The sequence below is a fragment of the Syzygium oleosum genome, unplaced genomic scaffold (genome assembly GCF_021117445.2).
Source record: "Syzygium oleosum isolate NSW1041296 unplaced genomic scaffold, Sole_v2.1 Sole_v2.04, whole genome shotgun sequence".
NCBI lineage: Eukaryota > Viridiplantae > Streptophyta > Magnoliopsida > Myrtales > Myrtaceae > Syzygium > Syzygium oleosum.
Genome location: NW_026607488.1, coordinates 3,072,669 through 3,088,152, shown reverse-complemented (window position 1 = coordinate 3,088,152; position 15,484 = coordinate 3,072,669). Strand labels below are relative to the sequence as shown.

The 15,484-nt window shown below is 39.1% G+C and overlaps 1 protein-coding gene across 5 annotated transcripts; it reads left to right on the top strand.

Annotated features, from left to right (window-relative positions):
• Nucleotides 1-1,250: 1,250 nt before the first annotated feature.
• On the top strand, nucleotides 1,251-14,344 carry LOC115688655 (endoribonuclease Dicer homolog 3a). Of its 5 annotated transcripts, none has more exons than XM_056310689.1 (25): nucleotides 1,251-1,733; nucleotides 1,904-2,084; nucleotides 2,248-2,361; nucleotides 2,903-3,037; nucleotides 3,126-3,195; nucleotides 4,614-4,678; nucleotides 4,770-4,901; nucleotides 5,018-5,170; nucleotides 5,805-5,934; nucleotides 6,225-6,330; nucleotides 6,411-6,603; nucleotides 6,684-6,844; nucleotides 6,962-7,180; nucleotides 7,306-7,589; nucleotides 8,084-8,355; nucleotides 8,438-8,967; nucleotides 9,074-9,168; nucleotides 9,324-9,547; nucleotides 9,645-9,854; nucleotides 11,121-11,597; nucleotides 11,699-11,971; nucleotides 12,724-13,050; nucleotides 13,215-13,467; nucleotides 13,642-13,753; nucleotides 13,858-14,344. In XM_056310689.1, exons 1-25 carry the CDS (start codon nucleotides 1,600-1,602, stop codon nucleotides 14,063-14,065), a joined length of 5,058 nt encoding a protein of 1,685 aa, XP_056166664.1. In that variant the 5' UTR covers nucleotides 1,251-1,599; the 3' UTR covers nucleotides 14,066-14,344. The 5 variants fall into 5 exon arrangements, with proteins under 5 accessions (XP_056166664.1, XP_056166663.1, XP_030470406.1 ...); XM_056310688.1 differs by having other exon boundaries at nucleotides 6,207-6,330; XM_030614546.2 differs by having other exon boundaries at nucleotides 1,252-1,733; nucleotides 6,207-6,330; nucleotides 13,218-13,467.
• The last annotated feature ends 1,140 nt before the right edge of the window (nucleotides 14,345-15,484 follow it).

Sequence of the window (15,484 nt, the reverse complement as noted above, 5' to 3'; positions counted from 1 at the left end):
AAGGTCGGGCTCAGGTCCTTGACGCTTGAGCTCTAGTCCCTAACACTCAAGTCCTAGTCCACAAAGGTCGTGCGAGTCCTTGACGCTCGGACTTGGGTCCTTGATTAATGAAACATTCATTCCTATAAAAAATTTTTAAAATAAAATTTTTAATTATTTTATTTTAAAAAAATTGATGTTTTAATTATTTTTTAGAAAAATTCAATTTTTTTAACTATTTTTAAAAAAATCGATTATTTATTATTTATTATTTTTACTTTTTCCTTTTCTTCTTCAACGGCTGGTTATTGGCCATGGTGACGGCCAGGGATTGGCCACAGGCGAGCTTAATTTGCCAAATTCCAATGAGGTCGAGCCTTGCCTGAGGCTCCACCTCGTGCCGATTGTCGGCGACCGACGGAGATGGAAGGAAAAAGAAAGGGAAAGGAAAGAAAAGAAATTGAATTTTTTGATATGAAAATTAAACGGATTTTCCAAGCCAAAATGCAAAAAATATTTTTTAGCTCATTTTCGAATTTCAACCAAACACCGAAAAATCTCATCATTTTTTTTCTAGAAAATAATTTTCAGAATGTCACATTTTTCGCAAAAATGTGAGTACGTTGAGGCCTGTTCGTCTTCTTATAATAACGGGGTCGACGGCCCAAAAGCACTGTTGACACTGATGAGTTGACACCGATGAGAGGAAGGAAAAGGCATATCTTGAGGGATAAAGGCATCGTAGGTCCCTAAATTTTTTCAAATTGTGCGATTATGTCCTTACATTTCTTTTTTGTGTTATTGGGTCCATAAAGTCTTTGCCTTTTTTTTTGTTGGAATTGATTTTTTTTTTCTTAAATGGAAACCGAAAACGGTAACGCGAATCGACCAATCATCAATGAGCGCACGAGTTTGTGATAACGTGTAATTGCCTCTCTTGCCGACCGTATAGAAATCAGAAAGGCGAGGCCGCAAAAGGGGCTGTGCATCGCGGGCCATGGACCGGTCGAGGTCCGTTGAGCACTCGCTCGGTCGTTCAGCACTAGGCTGGGGGGGGGGGCCGTCGAGACCGCTCGATTTTTTGGCCGTCGCTCGCTGGGGCCAACAATTTCTGTTCATAAATTTGACGGGGTAGGAATGAAAAATATATATAATTTAGAGATTGGATTGAATAAAAAAAACACTTTTTAAATTGAATTAAACAATTTGGAAAAGTTTTTTCTTTTTTGATGAATAATTTGGAAAAGTTAGGAAAAGAACTTCGGCGCCTTCATCTCTGCAGAGGAAAACAGGAAATTTCTTGTTCCGAGTTCCAGTGTCCGAAGCCTTCGGATCGTCCTTGATTTCCTGCTTCCCTTCTCTTCTTTTGTCCGCTCCATTCTCAAACACAAAAACCATCTCCTTCTTTCACCTCCGTCGCATCACCGCATCAACGTCACGTCTCACGCTCGCTGCGCTGCTTCTGCTTCTGCTTCTGCTTCTCCTTCTCTCTCTCTCTCACCCTCCCAGGGAGTGATCACGCCGCAACAGCAACGGGAAAAAGGCGGGATCTTTCGGGTCACGCGACTCGTTCGGGCGCCCGCATTCTTTGTTTCTCTCGTTCCCGTTTGCCAGTTCAGCATGGATTCGCCCAGGAACGACCTCAAGCGAAGTTTCGACGACATGAACTCGTCGAGAACGGAGACGGGTCCTCGCGGGACTGATGACCCTGCCCAAGGCCCTCCTAAAATTCCCAAGAGTTTCGACCCCAGAAGGTTAATTTCTCGTGACCCTCGATCTTTGTCTTTCTAGATTTGCTTGAATTTCGAATTTTTGATTCGTTAGTGATCATAGTGTAATGGGTATGCGATCATAGTGTGTAGTGTGTTCCTTTGAGTCACCTGTTTGAGTTTTGTGTGTGTGTGTGTGGGGATTGGACATGCAGCTATCAAGTGAAGGTTTATGAGGTTGCTATGAGGAGGAACACTATTGCGGTGCTGGGAACTGGTTCTGGAAAGACAATGATAGCCGTGATGCTTATTAAGGACATGGCCCAATCTATGAGGTCGAGTGGGGAGAAAAAGTTGATGATTTTCTTGGCTCCGACAGTCCATCTCGTTAATCAGGCATGTAACGTGTAATCGTTATCCGTGCATTCATTGTGAATGAATTTAAATTTTCATCGAAGGAAAAAAGTCCGAATTATGTACACTACTGGAAAGACAGTTGTGTTTCCTTTGAATATTGTTGTGATCCTGTTATTCTGTTTGGTAATGGCTCGTCTTGCAGCAATATGAGTTTATAAGCAGTCAAACTGGTCTGCAAGTGGGGGAATATTACGGAGCCAAAGGCATTGACGAATGGAACGTGAAAAGCTGGGAGAAGGAAATCAGCGAGCACGATGTGAGTTTGCCTCTAGCCGCTAGCATATGAATATTTTTCGTGGTGCGATCGTTCAATTTTTTGCTTTTGCAGCGCTTGTCGTTTTCTTTTCTCATGTTATTTAATTATGTTCGATCTAGAACAGCTTGTGAGTTTCCCTTGTATTCATGGATCCCTTTAGCAGTTGTATGGGTCAGATAATATCAAAATGTCTAATTATTAATGTCTCCTTTTCTGAATTCTGCCGGTGCAATTGGTAGACATTTTTCTTTACCTTTTTCTTTTTGCGCTTGGGCTTGTATTCTAAACTGGATATATGGCATAGTGCAAATGTTACTGCTACTGTTTTTTATTTAGATACTGGTAATCTTACTTGCATTATTTTTATAGTACTTAACCAGCGTTTTGGGAGAGCTGATATATCTCTACATACTCAATTTTATCTGTGCATTCTTGGGGGTTCGAATATGTCAATGCAGAGTTTCGTTTCATTTGAATCAGATCATTTGAGCCTTTTCAACTGATTGGATTAGTTGTGATGCGTATTGTTTTGATCAAACAGGTGCTGGTTATGACCCCACAGATTTTACTGGATGCCTTGAGAAAGGCATTCCTCAATTTGGACACAGTGAGCCTGATGATAATTGATGAATGCCATCGTACCTCAAAAAACCATCCTTATACGAAAATAATGAAGGTTAGCGCCCATCCTCATTCCATCATCTCTTGCCTGATTAGCCCCCGTTATTATTACTCATAATGTGTACTTACTTCTTTTATCGAAGGAATTTTATCACAAAAGCAGTAAGAAGCCAAAGATTTTTGGAATGACAGCTTCGCCTGTATCTTGTAAGGGTAAGAAATGTCTAAGTCAACCTTCTGTGTCCTTGCTAGAGATAAAGGCTTTGGTGAATCTTTCTTTTGTACTCTGATTTTGTCCATTAGTTGCTGTGAACCTACAGAATATTGTTTTCTGCCTTTTTGCTCTCGTTTTGGAATGTCGATATGCAGATACTGCTCTAACAGGGGAAAAAAAAAATCCTTTCCAGACAATTCTTGTATTGGATCTTGGGAAAAAGGTACCATGTAGATGGAGTTATTCAAAATAAGTTGTCCCTACAAGAAATATAAAGGTGAAGCATATAAATGGAGTTAAAATTTTTCAAGGAATGCAGGATTAACTCGTGTTAAAAGCCAAACTTACCGCTGTCTCCATGGTTGTGCAATATTGAACATGAAGAAACTGTTTTCTGAGCCACCTGCCTCCGTTCTTTAGTAATATTTAGTGCTGTCGGCAGTTCTAGATCTAACCATAATCCGCTTTTGATGATGAAAGCTGAACAAATTTTCTTTTGGAACAATTAAACTGAAGACTGGTGTGACTGTGACGAAGTTGTCCAGTCCTGGACGACTGAATGGCACAGTTCTTGTAGCAACAAGGAGAGATAAAAACCAAGCTGGAGAAGCCTAATTTGATATTTCTTTCTATCATGATCGATCACAGATTTATTTCTCCCAATGCTTCACATTGTGGGTATGAGAATGCAATGAATTATATTTGTGTCCTAGTTCTTCTTTCGACCATCGGTAACTTACCAAAAAAGGCGTATAGTTAAATTTACTGATCTTGAGATTCCATCACAAAATGGCAATGATGAGAAGATCTCTGAGATATAATTAGTGGAAAGTACTGTGATGCCATCAAAGTTCAGTATAGCTCAATTTGCTTTCGCTGCTTTCTGATGTGCTTTTCTATAAGCACCTAATCTCATGATTTGTTAGAAAGGAAAAAAAAAAAGGCCTATTTTGTCTTTGAAACTTCAATCTGTTCCTGGAACAAACCTGTTAATTTATTTACGTCCACTGTTTAATGCTGGTTTACAAGTATATAAACTGTGAATGTCTGCGATCTATTTGACATGAGGATAAACCAAATTAACCAGCTTTAATGAATTGAAAAGGGTCTAGTCACGTCTGGTAGGGAAGTAACTTTGGTATGCTCATAAGCTGCCTATTCTCCAAGTTTGATCCTAACTTCAGCCAAACATCATTGACAAAGGAGTAGATACTATATAGCCTTGTATAACAGTCTAACAAAAGGAATTGATATGAAGGTGTCTGTAAAAGACATCTAATTATATGTATAAAACTTGAAACACTGCTTCACATTGAGTATGCTTACACACCACCATGTATGCCTTTTCCCTTTTTATATGCTTCTATGTGATGTTTGATTCGACTTGCCACTGATTAGAGCAATATCATGATTTTAGGGGTTTCCTCGACTGTGCATTGTGATGGACAGATATCAGAGCTCGAGAGCATTTTGGATTCCCAAGTAGCAAAAGACTTTCCTGTTGTCCTGTTTCATTGATTACATTATCATGAACTTGTAGCATTCTCACGTGGAAATATATTTACATGGACAGATATACACTGTTGAGGACAGGACGGAGATAGAAGGATATGTTCCATCTGCCAAACATATATGTTGGTTCTTTGACCAACCGCTGTTTTCAAATGCATCTTTGAAGGAAAAGATGGAAGCTTCATGGTCTAAGGTATTCTTAATTAAATGCACATGTTTGTTCACCTCATGATACTTGAATATTCCATGTCACGCTTTTGCATATGTTGGCTGAAACTATTTTAAAGAGGTTTCATTATGCATGGGCAGTTTGACGCTTCCTTGTTGAAGTTGCAAGGTTCCCTTGAAAATCGTTTCAAAGACATGGATGAAAAGTTTAAGACACTGCAGAAGCGGTTGTCCAACGACCACTCAAAGATTATGTATTGCCTTGATGATCTCGGTCTCATTTGTGCTAATGAGGTATGCCATAGTAATATTTATGCTTGAGCCATAAGTTTGACAGACAAAGTACTATCTCCTTTTTTCACTTAACTTACATTGCCTAAAGCAGCTCTAATCGTCAGGGTAGGACTTTTGGATGGTGAGGATTGTATATACAACTACCATGAGAAAGAGATTCTACCTGTTTCTCCTCATTATCTGAGAGTTAGGTTCATATACCAAAGAACTTCGTGAAGTTCCTCATTGGAGAAACTTTGGAAATGGTGAATCCTTTTTTAGTTCTAGACACTAATCTTCTGTTATGATGGTTCCAGCCCCGCCTACTATAGGGCTGGCCAATCAGGAGTTACACTTCATAAGTTAAGCACAAGCTGTTGGGATAGATTAGTCCGAGTTTGTCTCTAAACTCAATGTGCAGGTATGACCAAGAAAGAATATCGTTAGACTTAGGCTCAGAAAATCCTTTAGTGTTGCTGTCACTGGACACAAGGTGCTTCTAGCAATATTTAGTAGTTTAGTTCTTCATCAAAGGGTGGACAGCCAAACCTGTGGGAGGTTTAATAGTACCATGGTCTGCTTGGTAGTTTCTGTTGCTGGATTGATTATGAGTTCTGTTTTGTCACGACTTCTCACATTTTCTTTAATTTGGCAGGCTGTTAAAGTCTGTTTAGAGAATGCTCCTAACGCCAAAGGGGAATGTGATATCTATAGAGAGAGTTCCTTGCAGTGTAGATATTATCTTGAAGAAGTGTCACGATTAATAGGGGACTCCTTGTCACTTGGTATGATATTATCCTTTTGGCTTTGTCTCATTTACATCAGTTGCATCACTTTCTTGAGAGAGGGAGTTTAGTGCTGCTCTGTATCATCTATCCAAATGATGATATCTGGGGAATTGCAATTAGCAAATGTTGAACTTGAAGTAACTATCCAAAATAAAGCTCTTGGAACTTGCTGCTTATAAATAAGAAAGATGATGACCTTTCCTTATTTTTAGTATCATCATTGTGCAGTAAGCAGCATTGCTCTACTTCATGTATGAGAAATGCCATAGATCAGATTTGCGTTTCAGGTGACGAGTTTACTTTGGAAGCTGGGGCAAACTGGCAAACAGCATTGGAGATGGGCTATGTAACTCCGAAGCTATACGAACTCCTTCAGATTTTCCTGTCATTTGGGTGATAAGAGCTACTTCATTTGTCAATTTTGCTCGTTTCATATTGTGTTCTGAGGTCATCGTTTGTTCATTGGTTTGCAGAGGTGCAGGGCCAGTACTGTGCCTCATCTTTGTAAATAGAATTGTCACAGCGAAAGTGATAGAGAGATTTGTGAAGAGAGTCTCTGTCCTATCTCATTTCACAGTGTCGTACATAAGTGGAAGCAATTCTTCAGTTGATGCCCTGGCACCAAAAGTGCAGAAGGAAACCTTGGAATCATTTCGCTCTGGCAAGGTATCTATCAATTACTAGTCATGGGAAGTTAGGTACCTAAGACTCCTAACGTTTACGTCAACCAAACAAAATCTATATAGGTGAATTTACTGTTTGCAACTGATGTGGTTGAGGAAGGGATTCATGTGCCAAACTGTTCGTATGTAATACGCTTTGACCTTCCTAAGACGGTACGGAGTTATGTCCAGTCTCGTGGACGGGCACGGCAGGATAACTCCCAGTATATTATCATGCTTGAGAGGTAAACTCTTGTCCTTGGTAATTCTTTACAAAATCCAAGTACTCTGGATGAATAAGTAGCTTTCTGGCGGCAATTTATACCTACCTTGATATGTGTTTCCCTTCATCATTATTTCAGGGGAAACATAAAGCAAAGGGATCAACTATATGACATCATTAGGAGTGAACGATCCATGATCAACACAGCCATAAACAGAGATCCTTTTGAGTGCAACTTGAAAGCATGCACGTTAGAGGAAACGGGTGCATATTTTGTTGATATAACTGGAGCTTCAGTCTCTACGGATTCAAGCATTAGTCTCATTTATCGATATTGTGAGAAACTCCCTCATGACAAGTAAGAAAATCGATTAATTCAACCAGTCATAGACATACTTATACGAGCAGTGAACGTTCTTTTCTTGTACACGATGTTATAGTTAATTTAAGTGATTTACATGACAAGGCTCTGGTATAATGTAGGTACTTCACCCCAAAGCCAGACTTTCAATTTTTATTTTCAGGTGGATCTTGTGAGTGCACTTTGACATTGCCTCCTAATGCAGCCTTTCAGACATTAGTAGGTCCCTTGAGCAGGAACAGTCATTTAGCCAAGCAACAAGTATGCTTGGAAGCTTGTAAGAAGCTGCATCAAATGGGTGCTTTAGACGATCGTCTTCTTCCCTGCATTGAGCAGACCTCAGAAAAGGCTGCTACTTCTAAAGGCAAGGAATCATCTGCAGGTGCAAGTGCAGTTGCGGGTGTAGGTACTGCTCTCTGTACCAGCTCCTTTTTCCTGCATCATGTAAGTCTATGGGATGTCAAATGTGCAGTTTCAAGTGTTATGATCACAGATTACTTGTTTTCCCCCCTTCTCTTGAAACGATATGATGTTCATAAGATATAATTTTGCAACTCGATGTTGTTAGATTATTTAAAAATGTTTGTGTTGTGCACATCTTCTTTTTCCTTTTAGATGTTCTCATTACTACAAACAATCGTTCTTATTACGTGGCTGGTATGAAATTGTTTTTCTTATTCCTGCTAAATGCAGTGTTGACACTGTTATCCATTCACAACTAGTTGCTGTTAGCTATGGGTTTCTCATGATGGTTGAAAATGGATGTAATTGGCTGATCATGTTTGAAGTCTTAATAGTGTCGTGGTTTTAATTGTTAATATCTGACTTCTTTCAATCTGTAAATCTTGCTCCTAGTTTCGTTTTCCCTTCTGAAAATGTATGTACCTTTTGTTTCCCAAGGTACAACAAAAAGAAAGGAGTTACACGGAACGACAAGCATTCGTGCATTATCAGGAGCATGGGCTGAAAAAACTGATGGGGCAATTTTTGAGGCCTATAAATTTGATTTCTCCAGTAGTATTGCTGGCGAATTTTACTCTCCATTTATTCTTCTGATTGAGTGTAAGCTTGATGATGATGTGGCGTATACGGAAGTGGATCTTTACTTACTTAAAAAGACGGTTAAGGTGTTGGTATCTTCATGTGGACAGGTGGAAGTGGATAGTGAACAGGTAAAACCTGATAGCTTTTATGCAACGATTATGCTTTTAGATATCTTTATTATAACATCGAGTATTTTGTTTGATGTACTAGATGATGAAAGCAAAGTGCTTTCAAGAATTCTTTTTTAATGGTTTATATGGGAGATTATTTGTTGGCTCCAAATCATCGGGAAAGCGGAGAGAATTTATTTTCAACAAGGAAGCAAGCTTATGCTGGAACCCAGAGTACATGTATTTACTTCTCCCCCTGGAGACTTCGAAAACATCAAGTGATGATTCTTGGAAAATCAATTGGACAGCGATAAGTTCCTGCTTCGACGCAGTTGAAATTATGAAGAAAGAATATTCTTTTGGTACTGAAGATAGTAAAAGTAAGACAGTAAGCTCATTTCCTTCCGGGACTCTTGCTGCCGAGATTGACGAGGACAAGAAAATACGCTTTGCCAATGGTTCATTCAGCGCTTGCAAACTGAAACAAGTAGTGGTCGTGGCTATTCACACCGGAAGGATCTACTCGATTTTTGAAGTTACCTCTGATGTGTCCGCAGACAGTCCTTTTGAGGGAAATGCGGATGGTGGCTCCTCAAAATTTAGTTCTTATGCTGAGTACTTTAACAAAAAGTAGGTAATTGTTGATTCTATATATTGCTTTCTATTTCCTGCATGTACTTCAAAGCTCATCGATAATTTTTCAGGCATCTTTTTTATTTTTTATATTTTTTGTCAGGTATGGCATAGTGTTAAAATACCCAGGACAGCCTTTGTTGCGGCTAAAGCAAAGTCATAATCCATACAATCTTCTAGTGAATTTTGTGGAAAAAGGTATGAATTGTGTGGTTTCAGGTTTCTTTATGGTTAAATCAGTGAGCATGATCTGTTGCTTCTCTGTCTGTTCTATTATCTTTTCGCTTATGTGGTTAACATTTGTCTTGAATCGCTTTCTACCTGTTCTTTATTTTCTTTTCTTTCTTCTGCAGGTCGCAAGAGCAAGGCATCACAACCTGGCTATGTTGAGAAGCCATTGAATCATGTTTATATGCCACCCGAGCTTTTACTTACTCTTGATGTTCCAGTATATGCAATGAAAGCATTCTACTTGCTGCCATCTTTGTTGCATCGTTTAGAATCCTTGATGTTAGCAAGCCAACTTAGGGCAGAGATCAACTGTCAAATTGGCAATTTTCACATACCAAGCTCTCTGGTTTGTCCGATTCTCACATAAACTTGACAGTTTATATTCCTATGTTTTGATGGTTATGGAAATATGCTAAAATTATAAGATCATGATCTATGATTAGATATTAGAGGCACTTACAACCCTGAGATGCTGTGAGAGTTTTTCGATGGAACGCTTGGAATTGCTGGGTGACTCTGTCTTGAAGTATGCTGTCAGTAACCATCTCTTTCTTAAATATCCCAAGAAGCATGAAGGACAACTATCAGCTGAGCGATCACAGGCTGTTTGTAATGCAACCTTGCATAAACGGGGGACGGACCGTCAATTGCAGGTATTTGATCTTACATGCTCTACAAGTGAATCCCTGCGTATCTCGTTGTTCGGGAATTCCTTTAGACTTTTCCTTCTCATTGACGTGTGTATTTATCATGATTTTGCAGTTTGTGTTCTCATTTGTTTGAATTGCAAAGTTTGTCTTGTCCTAAAGTTTGTTTTATAGAGAGTAGTAATGTTTATTACATCAGTTAAGAAACTATAAAGCGGAAGATAGGATTGAGGAATTTGTGTATAATTCAATATATCATGATGAAGAGTACATCAGCTATTTTTAAGCTTTATGAGAGACTATCAAAGGTAACATATATATGCACAATCAAATGAGATATCGCAATTTTAAGAGATTAGAAAACCAACAAAAATATTCTAATTATCTCTAACATAGGAAAAATCCTAATTTTCTCTAACATCCTCCCTCAAACTCAAGGTAACTAAGTTAGCTTGAGTTTGGATAAAAATAAAAATCCGAAAATAAGCTAGATGGTAGATTTCAGGTTCTGCCATGTTTGAGGACGGCGAGTATGGTGGTGGTGTCAGTTCTCCGATATGAGCAGCTGTAAAACAGCAAGCGGCCGATACGACTGGAAAGCTAACTAAAACAGTAACTAGACCCGATGCGGCTGGCGTCGTAATAGCATGGCTTTGCTTTCAAAACAGTTACTGAACGACACAGTCTGTGCAGCTGGCATCGTAATGACCAAGCTGAGAATCGGAGGGAAATAGCAAGCGGCTGATGGCTTTGCTAATAAAATAGTAACTCGGCTTCCTCGGATAACAGGGCTCTGTAGATGACATTGTCTATCGAAGAGATGAACAATGTTGAAATCAACTTGACAATATTAGGATTTGTTGGAAATGATATGACAAGAAACAATTATAGCTCCAGATACGCACTTGGGTCTCACACCCGATGCATTTCAAGATCAACTTGCTTTGATACCAAGTTAAGAAATTATAAAGCAGAAGATAGGATTGAGGAATTTGTGTATAATTCAATATATCATAATGAAGAGTACATCGGCCTTTTTATAGGCTTTATGAGAGACTATCAAAGGTAACATATATATGCACAATCAAATGAGATATCGCAATCTTGAGAGATTCAGAAAACCAGCAAAAATATTCTAATTATCTCTAATATAGGAAAATATCCTAATCTTCTATAACAACATCAAACCATTACTAGCATGGATATTCCTCTAACACTCATCTATACGTGACTAAAGTCTGATCTTCTGATACAATTTGCTTCATGCTAAAGGGATACATCCGGGATAGTGCATTTGATCCACGTCGTTGGGTTGCTCCAGGACAGCGCACTTTATTCCCTTGTCCTTGTGGTTGTGGTGTTGACACATCAGAAGTTCCTCTGGACGTTAAATTTTGTACTGAAGAGCCAAACATAGTGGTTGGAAAGTGCTGTGACCGGGGCCACCGATGGATGGGCTCAAAAACCATACCAGATTGTCTGGAAGCCCTCATAGGCGCATACTATGTCTCTGGTGGATTAATCGCTTCTCTACATCTTATAAAGTGGCTTGGAATCGATGCTGAAGTCGAGCCTTCATCTGTTGTCGAAGCCATTAATGGTGTATATCTGCATTCGTCCGTCTCGTCAACTGATGAACTTGCAATTTTGGAGTCGAAAATTGGGTACACATTCTCTGTTAAGGGACTGTTGCAAGAAGCTGTAACGCATGCATCTTGCCAAGAACAAGGGCTGGCGTACTGTTATCAGGTAACAAGCAAAGTCTCTTGCTTAATTGTTACTGGTTTAGGCAATGACGTGACAATAACTTTTTGACTATTTCTTACCATTAAAGACTCAATTCCATGCAGAGGCTTGAATTTCTTGGCGACTCTGTGCTGGACATTCTTATTACGTGGTATCTCTATCAGAGTCATGCTGATGTCGACCCTGGTGAGTTGACCGACTTGCGTTCGGCTTCTGTTAATAATGAAAATTTCGCTCAAGTTGCTGTGCGGCACAACTTCGAAAAGCATCTTCAGTACTGCTCATCCTTTCTTCAAAGCCAAATTACGGAGTACGTACAATCATTTGACAGACTGGAAATTGACACAAGAGACCTGCAACACATGAAAGGCCCTAAGGTAAGATGCCATATAGGTCTATTTTTCATGGGTGGGCAAACGAAGCATTTGCTGCATACAACTTTGTCAATAGTATTGTTTATTATTTGTCTATCATTATTTGTCTCAAGTTATTGGAGAACCGAAGATCCAGAACAAATTGATCCGCTAGCACCTGCCTAAATAACCCATTATGTATGCTGATTTTTCATGCCGATAGAGATAATAGATTCTGCTTCATAGACCATTTATTCATAGAATCAGTACGGTTTCTTTTCCGTGTGGCGAGAGAAGGCAAAGATTTTTTCAAAGGATTTCTTTAGCAACTCTTTGGTTGATCTGGAGAGAGGGGAATAGGAGAGCCTATGATGGAATAGTGAGCTACGGAAGTAGAGGAATCTTTCTTGTTTAACAGTTTAAATGTTTGCTGTAATTGCGTTGTGTAGTCAATGTAAATGACGTCGTTGAGATGGCAAATACATTATCTAGTAGATGAAAATTTGTATTGGGGCAAGGCCAGCACCTTCTTGCATGGTGCCTTATTTGTGACGGTAATCTTTTTGCTGATCACAAGATGATCATTTAATTCAGGACTTCTAAAGTCTTGCAGCTTCATGGTCTGTAGAAATGCCCTTTTTTGATGGCACCCGCCTAGTGTGGTCTGATTTTTTGTCCCTTGAATGTCCTTATATATATATGCAATACGTATACCCATGTGAAATATGTACTTGACGCGTATCATGCTCATCTACTTTCTTTCTATTATTCTGCAGGCTCTTGGAGACATGGTGGAAAGTATTGCAGGAGCTATTCTTATTGATACGGAGCTTAATCTTGATGAAGTATGGAGAATATTCAAACCACTTTTATCTCCAATTGTGACACCTGATAAGCTCGAATTGCCTCCTTGGCGTGAATTGAACGAGCTGTGTGACCATCTTGGGTACTTCCTCAAGGAAAATTGTGTAAATAAGGGGGAAACTGTTCATGCCGAGATTCGTTTACTGCTTGATGATGTGCTGTTGGTCGGCCAGGGTTGTGAGCGATGTAAAAAAGATGCCAAAGGGAAAGCGGCTCTTCATTTGCTAAAGCAACTTGAGGTTTGTTATTGTTGCACTCAAATGTACAAGTACAATGTCTTGTCTTGGTTTCTTTTTTCCCAAAATTAACACGTGAACTGGCTTTTAGTGGTCATGTCGCTGAATGCATGCCCTTAGCACGTGTTATTTGCATTAAAAATTGACGGTGCTTGTGTTCGATGTAGCAGAAAAGGGGAATATCATTCAACCAGTCTGTCGCAAAAAAGAAGAAACACGGTGCTGAGGAGGATGCTGATTCGTCTCCATTAGATGCAAGCGTTGACAAAGACAGTCATGGAATTAATGAAGATTCTTCAGGCCTAGAACCTTGTAAGAAACAAAGGACTACTGGAAGTCATTTGCCCACAGAGGCAGCTGAAAAAATTGTGTCGGTGGATTGCAGTTTAAAGGAATCTAATTTCGATTCTTCTGAACCAGGTTTGTAACATTTGTAATCCACCGAGCTTAGAGTTATAGCATTTTTGCAATTTTATGAGTTCCAGAGTAAGCATAGAACTCGAATAATGTCATTGGTTGGGAATTGCTAATGTTGAGCTGTATTTGTTTTCATTTTCATTAGCGTTAACATTGTTCTGGTCCTTGCTATTGCAGTTCTCCTAACCGTCGACATGAAAAAAGGCGGGCCTCGAATGTCTCTCTATGAGTTATGCAGGAAACTCCAGTGGCCGATGCCCAAATTTGAAACAACCGAAGAAAAATCAAAGTCTGTAATACTGTCACCTCTTTCAAGCACTTTTCTAAGTTCTTTTGTCTCAACAATTTCTGCTCCGTACTTGGTCTGGCCTAATTGATACGAATCTCTTGCAGGACCCCGATTGAATTTGGTGAAGGTGCTGAGAAAAGAACAGGATTCAGTAGTTTCACATCGAAAATCATCTTGCACATACCCAAATATGGCAACATGGAATCTACTGGAGATCCTAAAGCCGATAAGAAAAGTTCGTTTGACTCCGCCGTGCTGACTATTCTTCATGAGCTCGAAAAACAAGGGAGGATTATCATTGGTAAAGCCTAACCACCATCTGCGCAAAGCTATTCTTTACTAACATTAGGAACAGAAGGATCATTGAAGGTGCTTATTATCAATCCCTTCGATTTTCTTGAATTAAGAGCATTTAGGAAAAGCTCAAACGGGCTATTTTAGCAAGAGTTCGCAATTTCTTCCTGACTGATTACATCATGTTGATGACAAATTGAGAGTATGAGCTCTATCAAAAGTTATGTAACGACAGTGATGTACTTAATAAATGCAAGACCAACGAGGAGGAGGTAAAATCTCTTTTATACCATGAAATTCGCATCTGTATTTACATACATTGTTGATTGCATGCCTAGTATTTGTTAGAAAATTTTAAATTATAAACCACGCATTCATTTAAAAGCTTAAGTTTTTAGAATAGTTGGTAGTGGTACCACAAAATTTTACAGAACCAAGGGATCCCGAGTTTAAATCTTTTCAGATTTCTATTTGCCTCTTCAATTACATATTTCTGCATTTTGGGCTTAGACCAAAGTTCAGCCTAGGTATGTTTGGGACGTCGAAAATGCAGAGGTAAAGGATGAATCAAGGAGTTCTACTAAATGCTGAGGATCGAGGTGCTTTAATCAAGTTTGTTAAAGCTAACAAGAAGTCATTTTCATGGTATTTTGATTTTACATATTGGCGGATAAAGTTGCCCTATCGATTAATCACGATTGGAGGATCGATTATACGATCGATTCAGACATAGCAAATGGATGGATTGACTTTTTGAGTTCAATTTGTAGGTATGCCTGATCATGGCTTGGACCTTTTATTTTGGCTTAACTCTATTCATTGTCTACGGGATCGTAATAGGTAACATAAAGATGGGCGTCAGGTTTTTCACCATTCAACCATTGAAAACAGTATAGTTGTAGTGTAAGAACAATTATATAAATTTAGAGTGCGAACTCGAGAAAACTAATACATGTAGAGAGAGAAAATTTCAGACTCCCAATGTGGCTTGGGAGAAATTATCTAAATTTATTGTACGGATGTCAATTCAGTCGTAAACTTTTCAATTTTGCTAATTTAGATGTCATATAATTCAAAATTGAATACATATTAAAGAATCGGGGGGTGGAGGGGGGTTCTTATTGGCGCCTCGTGACACTTTTACTCGCCGCAACCGGTTTTTCTTATGCTCATAAAAAAAGAGAGGTTAATATCCACAATGGATAAGGATTAGATATGAAAATTCCGCAACAACCCGACATTAGACTCGGCAAAAACAAACTTTTCCCTCGGTAATCTGCCTAAACCTGCCCTAAAAAATAGGTTGTGGGAGAAATATTTTCGACCCACAAAAAACCAAGTCGACCCGACCCAATACGAGAATAAGCTTCTTTTTCCTTTTTTGGCTTGAATCATGATTGAAAATTGAGATAATGACGTCGGTGATCTCTTTATTTT